At 45.7% G+C, this 17,304-nt stretch overlaps 1 protein-coding gene across 2 annotated transcripts in view; it reads left to right on the top strand.

Annotated features, from left to right (window-relative positions):
* Positions 1 to 15,221, top strand: part of LOC102463861 (palmitoyltransferase ZDHHC11) — a 70,081-nt gene extending 54,860 nt beyond the window's left edge. Inside the window, exons 9-11 of one of the 2 annotated variants that reach the window (XM_075921560.2) lie at positions 707 to 815; positions 10,570 to 10,657; positions 14,414 to 15,221. In XM_075921560.2, coding sequence (XP_075777675.2) covers positions 707 to 815; positions 10,570 to 10,657; positions 14,414 to 14,508 — 292 coding nt within the window. In that variant the 3' untranslated portion in view covers positions 14,509 to 15,221. Of the gene's footprint in view, positions 1 to 706; positions 816 to 2,643; positions 9,863 to 10,569; positions 10,658 to 14,413 lie in introns of those variants that run through there. The other variant, XM_025179703.3, reaches the window with a different exon arrangement.
* The last annotated feature ends 2,083 nt before the right edge of the window (positions 15,222 to 17,304 follow it).

Genomic DNA, 17,304 nt, shown 5'->3' with positions numbered 1-17,304 from the left:
ATGCTATATAAGTGCAAAGCAAACAGATTTTTCAAACTTAACTGCTTAAGTTATCAAAATACATAATTGGCCTGATTTTCAGAGTTAACATTTATGACTCTTGCTAACTTTAATAAAAAATGTTAATATTTAGCCCCTCTGGAAATTAAACAACTTACTTGGGTCGCTGAATATGGATTTAAGTGCCTAACTTTAGACACCCAGTTCTAGAAATTTTGACCAGTATTCTGCATACTATTAGAAATGGGGAAAACACGTGATTTATTTTGCCATGACAAAGACCTTTCAAATCAGTCATTTCAGAAATTACAGCCTAGTACAACTATTTTATTATTTGAGGTTTAAAAGATGAAGTTGACTTTCTCTCAACTTAGTTTTATATGTCTAAAGTGAGATATATAGGCAAAGGAAGGTTTCTTTTAAGTCGTTATGTTTTAAAAGGCATTTGTTCTTACAGACTTGTTATATGTTATGCGATTCTGGGATACCAGTGAAATTTCATGATAAGCACCGAGAATCTTTTAGCTAAAAAGTCATAAATACCCAGATGCTTTTCACAAGTAAGCGTTAAGACTTGTAGTCCCGTGTAGAAAGTCAATAGAAGTGTTGCCTGAGTATCACAACTCTAAAATCAGAGTGAAATTCAATTCCTAACTGACTTTGCTTTAGCTAATATTTCTTTGTATTTCCTCTTGCTTTTTTCAAGTGCTCTACGGCATCAGGAAACTGGACAGCTGTCCATTAAACACCCAAGCATCATATGTACTGAAGCATCTGATGTTGCTTCCTTTACCAGTTTGTCTCCTGGTCCAGAGGTAATGATGATACACTTATTACTTACAAGCAAAAATGCTCTATCTTAATTTATCAGCCATGACTATTACCATGAGAATTTGGACTACCTTAAAAATTTGAAGCCGATAGAAATCTTGGGGTGCATCTACACTGACCATTATTTTGGAATAACAGCCGTTATTCCGAAATAACAATGCGAATGTCTACACAGCAATTCTGTAATTTCAGAATAAATTCAAAATTACAGATGGCTTATTCTGGCTTCTGTAAATCTCATTCCACGAGGAATAGCTATTTCAGAATTGGGCGTGTGTGGATACAGCACAGGGAGTTATTTTGAAATAAGGGCCTCCAGGAAATCCCACAGGTGCTCTGCTGGCCACTCCATCCACACTCCTCAGGACTCTATAGTTCCTCTTCCCCTGCAGCCCTTAAAGCTGCAGCCACAGGGGAAGGGGATTGTTGCGGGAAAGCTGGCCCTGACAGCCTCCAGCCACATTGCTGCTGTCACAGCACGACACCTGGCCAGCATGGCTGACTGTCAAGCCCCCCAAGACCCTCCACTGCTCCCAGGGAGCAGTCTGACAGCTCCCAGGAGCCTGCCAGGCACCACAAGAGGTGTGCACCATCCTGGTCCGGGGCAGAGATCCTGGCCCTCATTGAGGTGTGGGGCGACAAGGAAAACTTCCAGGATCTCCGCTCTAGATGACACAACACCAACATCTGCGGCCGCATGGCTGATAGCTTGGCCACCAAGGGCCACATCTGGACCTAGGGTAGCAAGTCCAGATGAAAGTTAAAGAACTCAGCCAGGGCTACGCCAGGGCGAGGGAGCGCAGCTCCCGCTCTGGGTCAGAACCCCACTCCTGCCCCTATTATCAAGACTTGCACCGAATCCTAGGGGACAGTACAGCCCCTTCCCCACCACTGGTGGTTGACTCAGGGCTGGAGACGCCCATCGTTGCCCACCCAGGGGTTAGAGCTGGTGAGGAGGAGGCGGAACCCGACGCAGCCAGCACTGTCACCTCGGTGGCACTGGAGCCAGTAACCCACTGGATGTGTCCCAGGCATCCTCCAAGGCTGGAAAGGGAACATCAGGTGAGTGACCTTAGTTTTCTCCGACAGATAGGGTGGAGGTGGCAGGCGCGAGGGGTTGGGGTGCACTCCTCGCTCGGCCTCCTTGGCCTGAGGAATCACTCTGGAGTCTGTGCATGTGGATATCCGTGCAGCTGCAGTCTGTGCCACACGGCCCTGGGTAGCTGCATCTTAGCACCCCGGGCTCCTGCTCACAAGGTCTGGGGAGACCGGCCACACTTCAGACACCTGGGTGGGACACCCTCCCACCACAAGCCACCGCTAGAAGGAGGCTGGGGCCAAAGACACACATACACAGACTCTGGAGTGCCACACTTGGCACACAGGTATGCCTTCATGCTCAAGGCAACACACGCTCCCAGGGATAGTGCTGCCAGGTGTAGGTTTGTCTGCTGCTCACACACCCCTGTCCCTCAGCAGCCAGGGATAGAAGTTCTCTCCCCTTGAGATGCCACCACTGCTGGACCCAGCGTGTACACGGCACCGAGGCAAGCCCAGCCAGCCCGAGGATCCCCTCCCACCCACTGGATCCCAGCATGGCCGGCAACTTCCCATGCCTTCTTGTCCCTGGGATGTGGGTGGCGGAAAGGGTGAATCATGATCCTCTGGGGAAGTCTGGGCTTCTGTAAGAAAGGATCTGCTGTCCTGCTCCCAGGACATCACCTTCCTCTGACCCAGGAACTGTCGGTCTCGGCTCACTGATGAGGACAGTGCCTCTAAGGATGACCGACCATCTCTCTTTATTCTCCCCAGCCAGACCAGCTGCAAGAGGGTTGTGGGCAACACCATCCGAGGCAGCCACCCAACAGCGGGGGAGCCCCAGGCACCGGAGAAAGCAGGAGGAATTGATGCAGGAGCACATCTCTGTACTTTGGGCCCTGCACAAGACGCTGGTCCAGAAGGTCTGGGAGGACATGCAGTGGTGGAGAGAGACCTGGACAGAGTTGCTGCAGCAGGGTCATAACATGTGTGCGACGGTGCAGGCTCTCCTCACCCACCTGGAGCCAGCTCCCGATCCTGCTGCCGCTCCTGGTCCTGCCCCTCCTTCCCATGCCTGACCCTGCTCCTGCTCTTGCTTCTCCCCCTGGCTTCCCCAGCCCTGCTCCCCGCACACAAGGTGGAGGAACCATCTGAGCCAGGTGCCACTCCCAGCCCCAGCCCTGAGCCTCTCCTCCCCCTTCCTCCCGCTTTCAGCTCCCTCCTCCCCTCCCTCCAAGGTTCTCATCCCCCGACTTCTCCCTTCCCATTTCCAGGTTTTTCCCCGGTCCCTCCACAGTTACTTCTACCCCAAATAAACAACCAAACAGGTTTTTTTTTTTCAAAACCAAACTCTTTTTTTAATTGTTTCTGCAGGGGAGGGAGGTAGAGGGGGGAGGGAGGGCTTGTAGTGAGAAAGGCAGAGAGGGGCAAGGCACAGGCCCCTTGTAGGGAGAACCTAGTTCAGGGTTTCCCTACCTATGGTTGCGGACCCAAATATGGGTGACCATTACATTTCAAAAAGGTTGCCAGGTGTCTCCCCAGGGGGCTCTTAAGGAGCCATTCACACATTCTTTGATTTGCCCTGGGTCACCAAGTCTTCCTGAATTGTCAAAATGGGTCCCCATCTGGAAAAGGTTGGGAACCGCTGCCCTAGGGAGAGTATCCCTTGGGTCCTTGTGAGAAACTCTCCCTCGGGGCCTCCCAGATGGGCACCCCTGCCTGATGGGCCTGGCAGATGGCAGCTGTGCACGGCTGTTCAAAGGCTCAGCCCTCCCTGCTGGCCTCTGCCCCCCACTCTGGGAGGAATCCCTCCCCGTTCTTCTCACAGAGGTATGGTGCACACAACATATGGACACCACATGGGGGATGTTCTGCACCCCCACATCCAGGCAGGTCAGGAGGCATCTGAACCTTGCCTTCAGATGTCTGAAGACACACTCTATCTGCATGCGGACCCTACCCAGACGAGCATTAAAGCAGTCCTTGCTGGGGTCAAGAAGTCCGGTGTAGGGCTTCATAAGCCACAGCATGCGGGAGTCGGCTGCATTCCCCATGATGCAAAGTGGCATGTCCATGTCCCTGACCTTATGGTGCACATGGGGAAGAAAGTGCTGGCCTCCAACTTCTGGAATAGGGTGGAATTGCAGAATACGCAGGTGTTGTGCACCTTCCCCAACCACCCAATGTAGATGTCTGTAAACTGCCCGCGGTGGTCAGCCAGGGCCTGCAGTACCATGGAAAAATATCCCTTGGGGTTAAAGTAGAGAGATGTCCAGCGGTCGGGGGCCCAGATGGGGACGTGTGTGCCATCAATAGCCCCTCCACATTTGAGGAAGCCCGGTGCGGCAAAGCTGGCAACGATGGGTCCACCACGTCACCGACTTGGGTGACCCTGCACAGCAAGACGGTGTTGTTGGCCCTCTCTGTCTGCAGAAGGAGACAAACAAAGAAAACAGAGAATCACAGAGGTGCCAGAGCACTTGGGAGGCCACCAAGCCACTCCCTTCCCCCCAACCACACCAGGAGCCACCCCTATGTAGCCACCTCCCCCCCCCCCCCAGCAAGGCTGAGGGAGGGCAGGACTGGAGAACCACCTGGGGACAGGGGCTTTTCCCCCACCCCGCCCTCTTTTTCCCTAGGGTTCCCCTTTCCAGCACTTCACTCACACACCCCCCGGGACTGCAGCCTGAGAACGCCATTCCTGCATGACAAGGGCCCCGAAGGTCGACTTCCCCATGCTGAACTGGTTCCCGACATATCAGGAACTGTCCAGCATGGTGAGCTTCCAGATAGCAATGGCGACCCACTTCTCCAGGGGAATGGCGAGTCTCATTTGGGTGTCTTGTTGCACGAGGGCAGGGGCGAGCCAGGGACATAGCTCCAGAAACGTCTCCTTCCTCATTTGAAAATTCTGGAGCCGCTGCTGGTTGTCCCACCGGTCCACCACAAGCCGGTCCATCAGTTGGAACTGATGTCCAGCCACCAGAAGCGACAGTGCACAGTGAAGTGTAGCTGGAAGAGCTGTGCTCCCAGACAGAGGTTGAGGGTCTCCTCAAACAGCTGGGGATCATGTTCCTGCAGTACCAGGAGGGCAGCCTGCAGAAACTGCTGCATAAACCAGCACAACAGTCAGGGGCCATTGCGTGCCCAGAGGCAGCTCTGGCTCCATAGCTGGGAGTGCTGTGGTATCTGGTAACAGGGCAACCAAAGCTCGCAGCGAAAATGCTTTGCTGTCCCTCAGAGAGGTAGGCAAGCAAGAGGAGAATCTGAGAAATGGCTGTACAGGGAGGGTCCTTTTAAGCACACGTCTCAGATACTTCCTGGAGCTGCTGCCTGAGGCTAACTGCTGACCTGATGCCCTGCCTGAGCTGGTTCCGGCTGGCCTCAAATGCGAGCTAGTGTCCAATCAGCCTGGACGCTCTATTTTGAAATAGCTAAGCGCTATTTTAATGCATTTTTTGTGTGTAGACACAGTATTTCGAAATAAACTATTCTGGAAAATAAATTCCGGAATAGCTTATTCCAAAATAAGCATGCAGTGTAGACGTACCCTTGCAGAGATAAAAGAGCAGGAACTTACTGTACAAATTTTTAACTCAGTCAGAATTAGAAATGTAGCACATAATCCAGTGCCGCTGACTTCCACCTGTTGAGATCCGAACACAACATTTTTAATTACAGAGATGAAAACCAGGAGTCTCCTTATGAAACTCTCAATGTCATTATCCTTTCTTATAATTGTATCAGAAGGCTTTTGAAGAAAGTGGCAGTCACTGTAGCAATTCAGCAAAAAACATCCTAATAAGCAGAAATGAATTAAATTATCCATAAATAATTTCATTAACCAGTAAACACTACGACCCAGCCAGAATATGACTAATTACATGCAGCTTGAATTGTGAAGGTTACCTATCACTGTCCTCCTTGCATTCTCATTTTTGTAAACTTTCTCGCTAAACTGCAGAATTTTATTTCAGTAATATTATTATTTATAAATGTTTTAGATAGAGGAGCCCTAAAACCCCCTTGGCAGGGATAGCTCAGGTTGCAGGGAGAGGGGAGCTAGGGGCTGTGATGTCCAACACACTAGCCACTAGCCGCATGTGACTATTTGACCAGTTGAGTATGGCTAGTTCGCCAGAGCAGTAGCCTCTATAGTGGCTGCTGCTTCAGAACTGGTTGGACACCACAGAGCTAGGTGGCTGTGTGCAGGCAAGGGGTAGCTCAGGGTATGGGGAGGAGATAGCTAGGGGGCTGTGTCTGCGCAGGAAGTAGCTTGGGGTGCAGGGAAAGGTGTAGCTAGGGGCTTTGTGCAGGGAGGCTTCTCTCTGAGAGCTCTGCTGTCCTGGAATCAGGTCCACCCCTCTCCCGCACCTGGCATCTCTGACTGGCTGTGTGAGTAGTCAGAAGGGCTAGAGCTGAGGAGCAGCCTCTAACCCAGACACCAGCAGCAGATGGAGAAATGCCACCGCTGCCCCGCTCCATGGCACGACTAGCCAGAGGAGCAGCTGCCCTGCACTGCCTGGCTTTGGCTTCTGGCCTGTGATGTGGCCAGAAGGAGGGGTGGAGAGGGAGTGGAGGAGAGGAGATGGGGTAAGGCCTGGAGCTGCCCCAGGAACTGCCCAACTCTGAGTGAGACCAGGGCTTGGGGCTCCCCTGCTGCTACAATCTGGGTGGGTGATGGGAGAAACAGGGCTCCCAGCTTCTGACCTACGCCACTGCTGGCTTCAGATTGGGGGAGCACCAGGGCTCCTGGCTTCTGCCCCAGGCTGCTGCCAGGACTCAGGTAGCTGGTCGTGGGCCCTGCAGCTCCCCCGAAAGGCCTCGCCCTACCCTTGGGGCAGTGGAGCCCCAACTGAGAACTATTGACCTAAGTGATTTACCTGGGAAGAGGGTGTGTGTGTAATGAGCTTTTTTTGTTGTAGTATGTGTGCAATAGCAAGGGTTAGGAGAGTATTCTTCTACAGTCTTAAACTGATTTATATTTTCCGCTGGATTATTTAAAGAAGATAACGACTTATCTTCCAAGCCAAGGGAGCAGGTCTATGAATATTTTAGTTCAAGCGTTACATACAACAAGAGACACATTACGTGGCCTTTGGTGAATACCTAGGGTGAATTACAACAGAGTGTCTCAGTCTGCCCAGTGTCAGAGGGGTAGCCGTGTTAGTCTGAACCTGCATCTGACGAAGTGGGTCTTGCCCACGAAAGCTTATGCTCCAACACTTCGGTTAGTCTATAAGGTGTCACAGGACTCCTCAGTCTGCCCAGGAAGTGCATCAGAAGACAAATCATGGCCATGCTTATGTATCTGTGTCCTAAGGGATGCCTGAAAGGTGTGTAACAGGTAGGAGCATTGCATATAGGTCATTTTGATGTGTCAGATGTTGCCTGTGCTCTTTCTGTTTCATAAACTCTCTCAGTAGCATCTCTTTGGAGCACAGTCGCCTGTCTCTCCATTGGGAGGTAACAGGTAAGCAGGATGTCACATCCCTTGGTTTGGTCTCTCAGAAGGAGGACAGGGCCCATGATCTGGCAAGGATAGTCAACAGAACCTATATCTCTTCATAATACATTGAGAAATGCAGAAGAGGCATGGAAAGTGGTGTGAAATCCGTTTCTAGTTGTAGGACCTGCAGGATAGGAGACTCCTTGACCCATCTGTGTGAGGGGACAAACAAGAGGCAGGTCCAGGAAAGGAAAGTGTTAAAGCAACGACAAAGAGAGAGGTTGGACTTTTAGAAGTCCATGTAGGGCTTCTAAAAACAAGGAAGGGTATTTTGACCGGGAGCCCGAAGAGAATGGGGAGACAATGGCAATGTTTGAGGAAAGCGAGGTGATGTTGTGGCGTTGATTTGTATGTGAAGACTAGGAAACCATTGGCAGCCTCTGTGCTGAATCTGGAGAGCTGTGAGGGCATAGGCCATGGACAGTGGAGTTGCAGTAGTTATGGCAATGGCATGGATGAGGGTTTCAGCAGAAGTAGAGTAGAGACAGTGGCATATATGGACTTTGCGCTGGAGGTAGTGATTGGTTCCTGATCCAGATAAGTCAGTCATGCCTTCAAGTAAATGCAAATGACTTCAACTGGAGTAAATCACAACAATCATAACAAAGTGAACTGTGCCTGCACAGCATTAGGGCCCTTATTCTAAACTGCAGAAGTCCCCTCCATTCCTACATTCATTCTCTAACTCCAGCTGCGGCTAAGAAGACTTTTAAGACCTGGAACAATCCACTAAAGGGGTGAGTAATTGGCGATGAGCTAGATTTTCAGGAGAAGAAGGAGGAGGGAGTTAAGAGATGAGGATGATTCCAAAGTCATGAACAACAAAAGTAAAAGGCAGGCGTGAGTTGCACAAGATGGGAAAAGAGGAGGAACTGTAGTTGTGGACACGTTTCTTGCCACAGAGAAGAGCTGCTGTCTATGAGATTGCTAGCCACGAGAAAACATTCCAACCAGAGTGGATAGTAAGGTGGAAATAACACTAAATTCTCCTCTGCTTTCTTTGGTCCCCATTAAATAATGGGGACTTGTATGGCTCCCTCCTACAAAGGGTAAATTTACAACTTTAAGTGCCTGGGAATAGTGTTTCCTTAGGATCTGCAGCTGTTCTTATGTTCACATTGTCCTTTTGAGAAGATTTGCTGATCTTCACTTAACATTATTTTAGATTGTGGATGTGTCCAAAGCGTGCTAGATGCTTTCCAGACCCAAGGGAAAGACACAATCACTGCCCTAAGAGTTTACAATCCGGTGTATTAGTTTATACATAGTTTCTCATTTTTGTCCTTATCAGATGCTAATGTTATTGAAGCATAGTGGAAAGCGAGAAAGGACAAGCAAACAGTCTGTTGCGTTGTCAGAGCAAACTTCTTGTAGATAGTCCCTTTCCCAACAGTTAAGCAAACCATAAAGTGTTCCAGACCTTGACATAAAAGAACCATTCATTGCTCACTAATTTATTTACAGTGCTTTATTTTTGCAGCCACATTTTTTTCTGATGACTGTTGAGATAAGGAAAGATAGAAGTCTGTGGATTGCTCTTTACTAGAAATATGAGAAGATTAAAAAAATAAATGCAAAGTATGCACAGCAAAAGTGGTAACCATGCACATAATACTCTCACTTAAATTCTGTGTGTGCCAGTTCTCATTTAAAAAAAAAATCACTCATTTCCTTGCCATGCCTTTCTCCAGAACTTTATTTCCATAGCCATAATGACCTGTTAAAACTGAAAATAACTCTCCTAATGTCATTTGCATACAATGGATACAATGCTGTCTATGCACAGCTCCAGTGCATCCACTGGTGCTCAAAGCTCTGTAAGCAGCAGCTGTGTGAAGCCGAGGAGACATTGGTCATTTTCACTTTTGCTATTTAGAATCTTGTGGGCAAAAGCACCAAAACTGTCAAGAATCATGTTGCCCTCCTACCTGGGAACAGCCCTGACAAGTTGTGAAGGCAGAGACTGGTGATATTCTTGGGAGGTGACGAGACAAACAACGGAGAGCAGACGGGCAGTAGGGAAATGGAGGGCCATCCACATTGCCACTTGCAGCAGCCTGGAGGGGCAGAATTGAAAAAGTTTTAGACTTGATATTAGCAATGAGACCCTCTGTCATTATATTAATTAGGCTGTTAGGGATCTAAAACCCGAGGTGCAGTGTCTACCCAGCTATTTTTAATGCAGGAGCCCAAGCCCTGCAGAAATGTAACTATTGACCCAGGCTCTGCGACTTGCTACTGCTTGCTGTATCCTAAAGGGCCTGATTGAGCATGATTGAAGCCAGTGAGTGTTTTGCCTGACTTAACTGGGAGGAAAATTGTTCCCTAATTACCAATGGCTCAAATGAACCTTTCCTGTTGAGCAAATTATTTAATAATTATCTCAGTGCTCACTGGGCCTTCCTGTTCAACACTAAGGGTACGTCTAAACTACATGCTTCCATCGACGGAGGCATGTAGATTAGCCAGATCGGCAGAGGGAAATGAAGCCGCGATTAAAATAATTGCGGCTTCATTTAAATTTAAATGGCTGCCCCGCTCTGCCGATCAGCTGTTTGTCGGCAGATCGGGGCAGTCTGGACGTGCCGCGTCGACAAAGAAGCCTTTCTTGATCGGCACAGGTATGCCTCGTGAAACCAGGTTTACCTGTGCCGATCAAGAAGGCTTCTTTGTCGACGCGGCGCGTCCAGACTGCCCCGATCTGCCGACAAACAGCTGATCGGCAGATCGGGGCAGCCATTTAAATTTAAATGAAGCCACGATTATTTTAATCGCGGCTTCATTTCCCTCTGCCAATCTGGCTAATCTACATGCCTCTGTCGACAGAGGCATGTAGTTTAGACGTACCCTAAGTATTGGCCACAGTCAGACAGGAATTACCATAGTCTTTAGTCAAGTTAGTCAAGTAGCCTATGCGTCTGATTACCTACTGTGCTATAACTAGTGGAGAGCCCAAAAGTAGTGATAATGGGCATACTGGGTTAAAAGCTCAGTGTAAAATTTAGGTCAAAGCGACTCCAGGTTTGAATACTCTGTGAAACTCTTGGAAAAATTCCCGAGGGGCTGTTAGAGGAGAGGACCTCATCATTCTGAAAAGCTGCAGTGGCATGCCATATCGGAGTTTGACTCAGCCCAAGTGACCTGGCAACCGATAGCTGAAATTAATTTACAAATCTGATTTTTTTCCCTAGAGTGTGCCAAAATGTACTAAAGAAACACTGTGTGAGAATATTCATCAGAACAAGGAAGCAAGTGATACTGAAATGGCGGACTTTGGAGGTAAGACTTCTTTATAGCACTTGATTTTAATTACAGAAGAATTACTGCCCAGTTTTTCCCTTGAGGTCTAAATATTCATTTAGCCCAGTCTTAACTAGGATATACACTGACAGCGTAATTGAGGTATGTATATACATACTGTATCCTTGCGTTATATCCTGTTCACCACAGTAAAGACTATTCTCCACTTCTCTTTGACAAATAAGCATTAGAGTCATTGCTGAAGTACCTGCTAACTTTGCTACAGTTAATTATCTGTCAGGGTTTGTGTGGATTTCTTTTTTTATACAATACCAAGTTTTCAATATGTATAATTAGAAAAATAATTCCACAGTGGTGTACTTTGTCACACTTTTTTGTTTTTTGGTTCTGAAAATTAAAACTTTATATTTGACCAGAATACTTGAAAATATGAAAACGATCACAGCTCATTTTCACCATTATTGCATTTCTTTGATTTACTGTATGTAAGATGGAACAACTTTTTTCAAAAACAGACAGTGGAGAAATAAACATTACATTAGACTTTCAATCTAAAATATGATCATCTAGTGTGACGTCTTGGACATTACAGACCACAGAACCTCACCTATCCACTCCTCTAAAAAGTGCCAGTCTAGACGTGGATCTTTTGGAAAATACCGTATTTTCCGGCGTATAAGACGACTGGGCGTATAAGACGACCCCCTAATTTTTTAGTTAAAAGATAGGGTTTCGTCTTATACCCCAGCGCCCCTCTGCCTCCTTTGCTCCCGGTGTCCCTGGTCTGCTGGAGACCCGGTGTCCCTGGTCTGCGCCTGAGATGTCCTGCCGCCGGCTTCCCCCGAGGCTTTGCAAAGCCGCATACCCGGCGTATAAGACGACCCCCGATTTTGGGGGGATGTTTTTTAACATCAAAAGTTGTCTTATACGCTGGAAAATACGGTAAAGCCTTTTCCGAAAGATCCCTTATTCCTTATTTTAAGAGGAATAAGGGATCTTTTGGAAAAGGCTTTATTTTCCGAAAGATCCGCGTCTAGACTAGCGCTTTTTTCCGTCAAAGCTCCAAGCCGGAAAAAAGTGGCAGCCATGTTTATGCAAATGAAGCGGGGGGGATTTAAATCCCTGCTTCATTTGCAATTGCGATGTGTCTAATTTGCATCCCTTTTACGGAAAAGGGATGCAGTCTAGACACAGCCCTTGAGTCTTCTCTCGTAAGATGGGTTTTCCACTTCTCTGATCATCTGAGTAGTCCTTCCCTACTCCGGTTCCCATTTAAATTAATCTTTCTTAAGTATCGGAGACCAGAGTTGCACAGAGTATTCCAGATAAGGACTCACCAGGGCCTTCTACAATGGTGCTAGCTCTTCCCTACTTTACTAGAAATACCTTGTCTGATGCATTCTATGATTGCATTAGCCTTTTTCATGGCTGCATCACACTGGCAGTGCATAGTTATCCTGTGATTGACCAATACACCCAGATCTTTCTCCTCCTCTGTCACTTTCAATTGATAAATCTCCAGATTAAAATTCATGTTACTCCCTAAGATCCTTAAATCCCTTACACTTTGTATTATAAAATTTCATCTCATCTATATTATTCCAGTTTTCAAGGTGGTCCAGATCTTCTTTTATGTATTCCAGTCCAGTTCTCTACCTCGATCTCTGCCTCTCCCAACTTTTTGTCATCTGAAAATTCTGTTAGCATATTCCCACTTACTGTGCTAAGGTCATCAGTGAAAATGTTAAATAAGATTGGTCCCAAGACTGATCCCTAAGGAATTCCACTAAGTAACCTTCCTTCAGTCTGGCAATTTACCTTTCAGTATGACCTATTGCCAGTGCTTTTTTTTTGATGGCACGGCTCCCAGTGCGGCGCTTTGGCGCTCAAAAAATTAGGACTTATGGGAACTTTCAAAAAAGGATTTTTTTCTGAAAGAACCCCATCTAGACTGCAGTTTTATTTTCGAAAAGCCCTTTTTCAAAGACCGTACGGCCGTCATTAAAGAAGTGCAGGAAATTCAAATCCCAGCTTCATTTGCAATTTCGATCTGTCTAATTTATATCCCTCTTTTGAAAGAGGGATGTAGTTTAGACATACCCTATTAGTAGAACTTTGTCCTCCAGTCTATATCAGGGAAGTTAGCCATCCATAATCACACAATCCTCAATAGTATTTATTTCATTAAAGATATTAAAGGTTATTATCCATATCCCAGATTGGATCCTAGGGGTCTATGGCATACTCCAAACACTATCATACTAGAGCCTGTGTTAGCTTTTGCTCCCAAAGTGATTTTGACCCGGATACTTCATCCATTCCATCATTTCCAATTTCTTTTCAGTCTGCCTTGTCATTGATGTACAATACTGTTGCTCCACCTTTATCTTTATTCTGCCTTTCCTGAACAGCACATGCCCATCCATACCTGTACTCCCAGTCATGAATACTGGGTTTCTACTACTGTGTTTCTGTTATTCCTATAATAGCTGGTTTTACTGTGCCAGTAGTTCTAGTTCCTACATTTTGTTACCCATGCTCTTGTATTGGTATACAGACAGTTTAGTTGTTTCTAGTTGGCTTCAGCCAAATTCCTCACGGAATTAGGTATGTCTTTGCTAATATTGCCTACCTGATCATGCCAATACCACTGACTGTAACAATCTTTCTCTTAATGTCCACTCTCCTACCCTCTGTCATGCATTTCTCCATTGCAGTATCCTTGCTTTCATTTTCCTCCCACTCAATGTAAGAATCAGTGTGAAGACTACATGAGCCTCTCCTAGAAGTTTCCCTTGAGATCCTAATTTAAAGCTCAGTTAATCAGTTGTGCCAACCTCCATCCCAGAAGTTCATTTCCCTCCCTACTCAGAGATAGAGTCCATCCCATGAGAACAGTCCTCCATCCATGAATGCCTCCCAGTAATTGGTGCTATAGGGAGGAGTTTGGAATCTTCAATCGCTTCTTTAAGGCATCTGTTGTTCATCATAATCTTGTCTCGCCTTCATTCTCCTCCTCTAGGGACAGGTAGATTCCCACTGAAGATCACCTGAGCCTCTGTTTCTTTGTATCTACCCCAGGTTGGCATAGTCTCCATTGATGTATTGCAGTAAATATCTAGTTGTGTCATTTGTCGCCCTGTAAAGGATAGTTAGTGGATTCCTTCCTTCCGGTTAGAACCCTCTTTAACCTCAGGCCCACATCCCATGTCTTATCTCCTAGTAGATAACACACCCTTCTGTTCTTTAGATCAGCTCTGGTGACAGGCCTGTCTGTTCTTGATTGGCAGTCCCCAGTCATGTAGAGTTGCCTCTTCCTGGTGCAGTGCTGACTTTCTTTTCTTTCTGGCTGTAAGTCCTTTTGTTTTTGTTCTCACATGCAATCTACTATAGCTCCTCCTCTGTCCTCTGGGAGCTCTGAACTCTGGCTGTATTCATTGACTCTTCCCCTTTTAATGTCATACTGTGGTTGAATATCACATGCTGCAAAGAGCTACAGGAGATTCGTTAAAGAGCAGCTTGCGGCTCACAAGCCAGTCTGAGTATCACTGGATTGGACTACCTTACATTGAGATGCTGTTAGATTGTTCTTTAAACACTTTGACTAAAACAGAACAAATATATTCTTCGCTTGTAACTGTGTATTTTATTCTGCTTTTAAAGTGAAATGTAAAAAGTAAATTGCTGCTATATGATGTCAGGGACTGAAACTCACCTTTGAAAGCTAGCACACAGAGTACTTTAAAAATTCATTTCCACTTTGCTTCCCTGCAGCCTCACAGTCTAACTGCAACCAGTCATTAGAGGAATCTCACTGGGGAAGTGTTGGCTCCATGAAGCAGATCCCCAGCTTTGCAAAATCTCTATGAGGAAGCCACAAGGAACAACACTTTTCTAATGTGTTCTGTAAATGCCAACAGTTTGGCCATCTTTGGTTAGAGACTGAGTCCCCCTGAAAGAAGAAGGATGGTTCCTTCTGTAGATGAATCCGACAGTTGTTTTAAAAGGACAGCACTGGTAAAAGAAGGCATTGAAATGGCACAAAGTGGAACTGCAACTTTTTCTTCGCCAAAACAAAAGGGCTCCTCAGAGCCAATTTCAACACCAAGTTCCCTTGCAGTCTGATACATCATGTCTTCCGCTCTGAGAAACAGCACTATAGTGTGATGCACTGAAGGCAGACTGCTCAACAAACAGTTCAAGGTACTAATATAAAGACTTTAGCAACTGGGAAGAAGTCGAAAGTACAGCTCTAGAAAGGCAGAAGAAATGGCTTTCAGGAAAGCAGATATCCTGGTTACAAGTGGCTTGTGAGAGATAAACAGTTTTGATACACAATATCTTCTGGGAAATTGCTGGATTCCTGACTTTATGCAATTCATTTAAGGGGTACTAGAAGAAGAGGGCAGAAAGGGTGTAGCCACTTTGAGGACTTTGACAATTTGTATCCATCTTTACCTCCTCCTATTCAATGTCACCCTCTCTTCCTGTTCGTACTCTTCACATGAGTAATCATCTCCTAGGGTGTGTCTACACTACATGGCTCCCTCAATGGAGCCATATAAAGTAGTTTACTCGGCATAGTCAAAAAAGCGGTGATTTAAATAATCCCCGCTTCATTAAAATAAAAATGGCCGCTGCGCTGTGCTGACAATCAGCTGATCCGGCACAGCGCAGCAATCTAGACGTGGTGCAATCGACAAGGGAAGCCTTTGTCAACCACTCCAGTAAACCTCACCAGAGCGGTCAACAAAGGCTTCCCTTGTCGACTGCGCCACATCTAGATTGCTGCGCTGTGCTGGATCAGCTGATTGTCAGCACAGCACGGCAGCCATTTTTATTTTAATGAAGCAGGGATTATTTAAATCCCCGCTTCTTTGACTATGTCGAGTAAACTACTTTACATGGCTCTGTCAACGGAGCCATGTAGTCTAGATGCACCCTTACTGCCTGTCTATACCCCATCATCTACCCTATCATAACTGTAGGTGGGTGGCCATCAAGTGAGAGAGAGGACTTTGTGATTTGCAAATCATAGCAGCTCTTGCTAGAGAAGTAATCGATGGGCACAAACAGCTGGGCAGTGAGAATGAGGTTATTCGTTTGCTGCGAGAACCTAGCTGAAGGGTCAAAGAGCATTTTAAAGAGGTTGTGAGAGAGGGCACTAGACCAGAGAAGAAATGGGTTTGGGGGAACAGGATGGGCAAGGCAGCTAGGATGAATATTCATCCTTTAAGTAACATGACAGGTCTCTGAGATTCCAGAAATCCATTTTCAATTAGCACAATTTCAAACCCTGTTAAAGAAAAGAACTTGTTTCTCAAAATTATAGCTACAAATTTCCAAAAGTCCAGTTAGAAACATTGGCCCAAACCCGTTTTTGGAAGAAAATGGATAAAGTTCTCTGTACTTGTATTTTGGACTATTTCACACTTTCTTAAATAGCTTGTTTTATTTATTCAAAAAAGTGATTTCTTCCCTAATTTGCTTTTGATATTGAAACATTTTAATGAACTCTCAATTAGTGTGGTGGTCTCTAAATTTCTTTTTAATGTCAATCTTCATTTTGAAAATGTAAATCCACCTATATTTTTCACAGGGAAAAGGGCATATTTGATATTTACTGTATATGAACAAAATATATTTTATATACAAAGAGTAGTTTTGCTGGTTTATTTAAATTTTATTATTTGTATGAGTTGAAGTGAATTGGTCTAAAGGAATGCGGTCATCTAATAAACTCAGTTTTTTCATATGAATTGTAAAAATGTTTTAAAGTTCAAACTTATTTTATTAAACAACATTTCTGTTGCAAAAAGGAGGGCAACAGAATTTTGCATGTGGTTGATAATATCTAAAATACTAGATAAATTTGTCACAAGCACATTAGTTGCAGTCAAAGTATAATCCAACTGCTGCATGACTGTTCAACATCCATTTCACTTAGTGGATGGAGCAAAGGGCTGGGACATGGGGTTCTGTTTCCAGTTATGTTAGTGGCCTACGTGGTGAGTCACGCCCATGCTCTGTGCCTCAGTTTCCCCCTCACTGAAAAGGGGATAATGATTCTGACCACTTTGGCAGAGTGCTTTGAGATTGGCTGATGAAATGTGCCCTCATAAGACCTACGTGTTATTATTAGATGTACTTGGAGGATACTCTTTGTGGTTGTCTCTAAAAAAATGAAATTGTAGAATCACAGATAGATTAATTTATTCATAATGTTGTTTTATGTCTTTACAGATTTAATATTTTATGATGTACTTTTGGGGATATTTTAATCTTTTTTAAAAGACTACATTAAAAACAGAAAATAACCACCCATCAGGCACCTATGCCTGTAATGACTTCCTGCACTCATTTTCAGATCTAGTTTTTAAAAATGCTCTTGTCAGCTCCAATCTCTGCACCAACACGAGAAGAAAGAGGCATATTTTCCGGCAAGTGTTTAGTTCTTCTGAGATACCAAACTTGAAGGGCTGAAGCTACACTGGCTTTCAAATAGATTCCAGATGCAGCTCAATGGGTTATCTTAGTGTAACCCTGTATGCTTTGAGTACTGGCTATTAGAGCTAATCTGTGTCCTTGTGTTCCATCTGAAAATAAACTGGTTGACAATGTTATTATTCTCATAATCATCATTATTATTTTTCTACTACATGAAC

This window comes from Pelodiscus sinensis, chromosome 2, assembly GCF_052426305.1.
Source record: "Pelodiscus sinensis isolate ZL-2025 chromosome 2, ASM5242630v1, whole genome shotgun sequence".
Lineage (NCBI taxonomy): Eukaryota > Metazoa > Chordata > Testudines > Trionychidae > Pelodiscus > Pelodiscus sinensis.
This window is presented reverse-complemented; position numbering and strand designations above follow the sequence as displayed.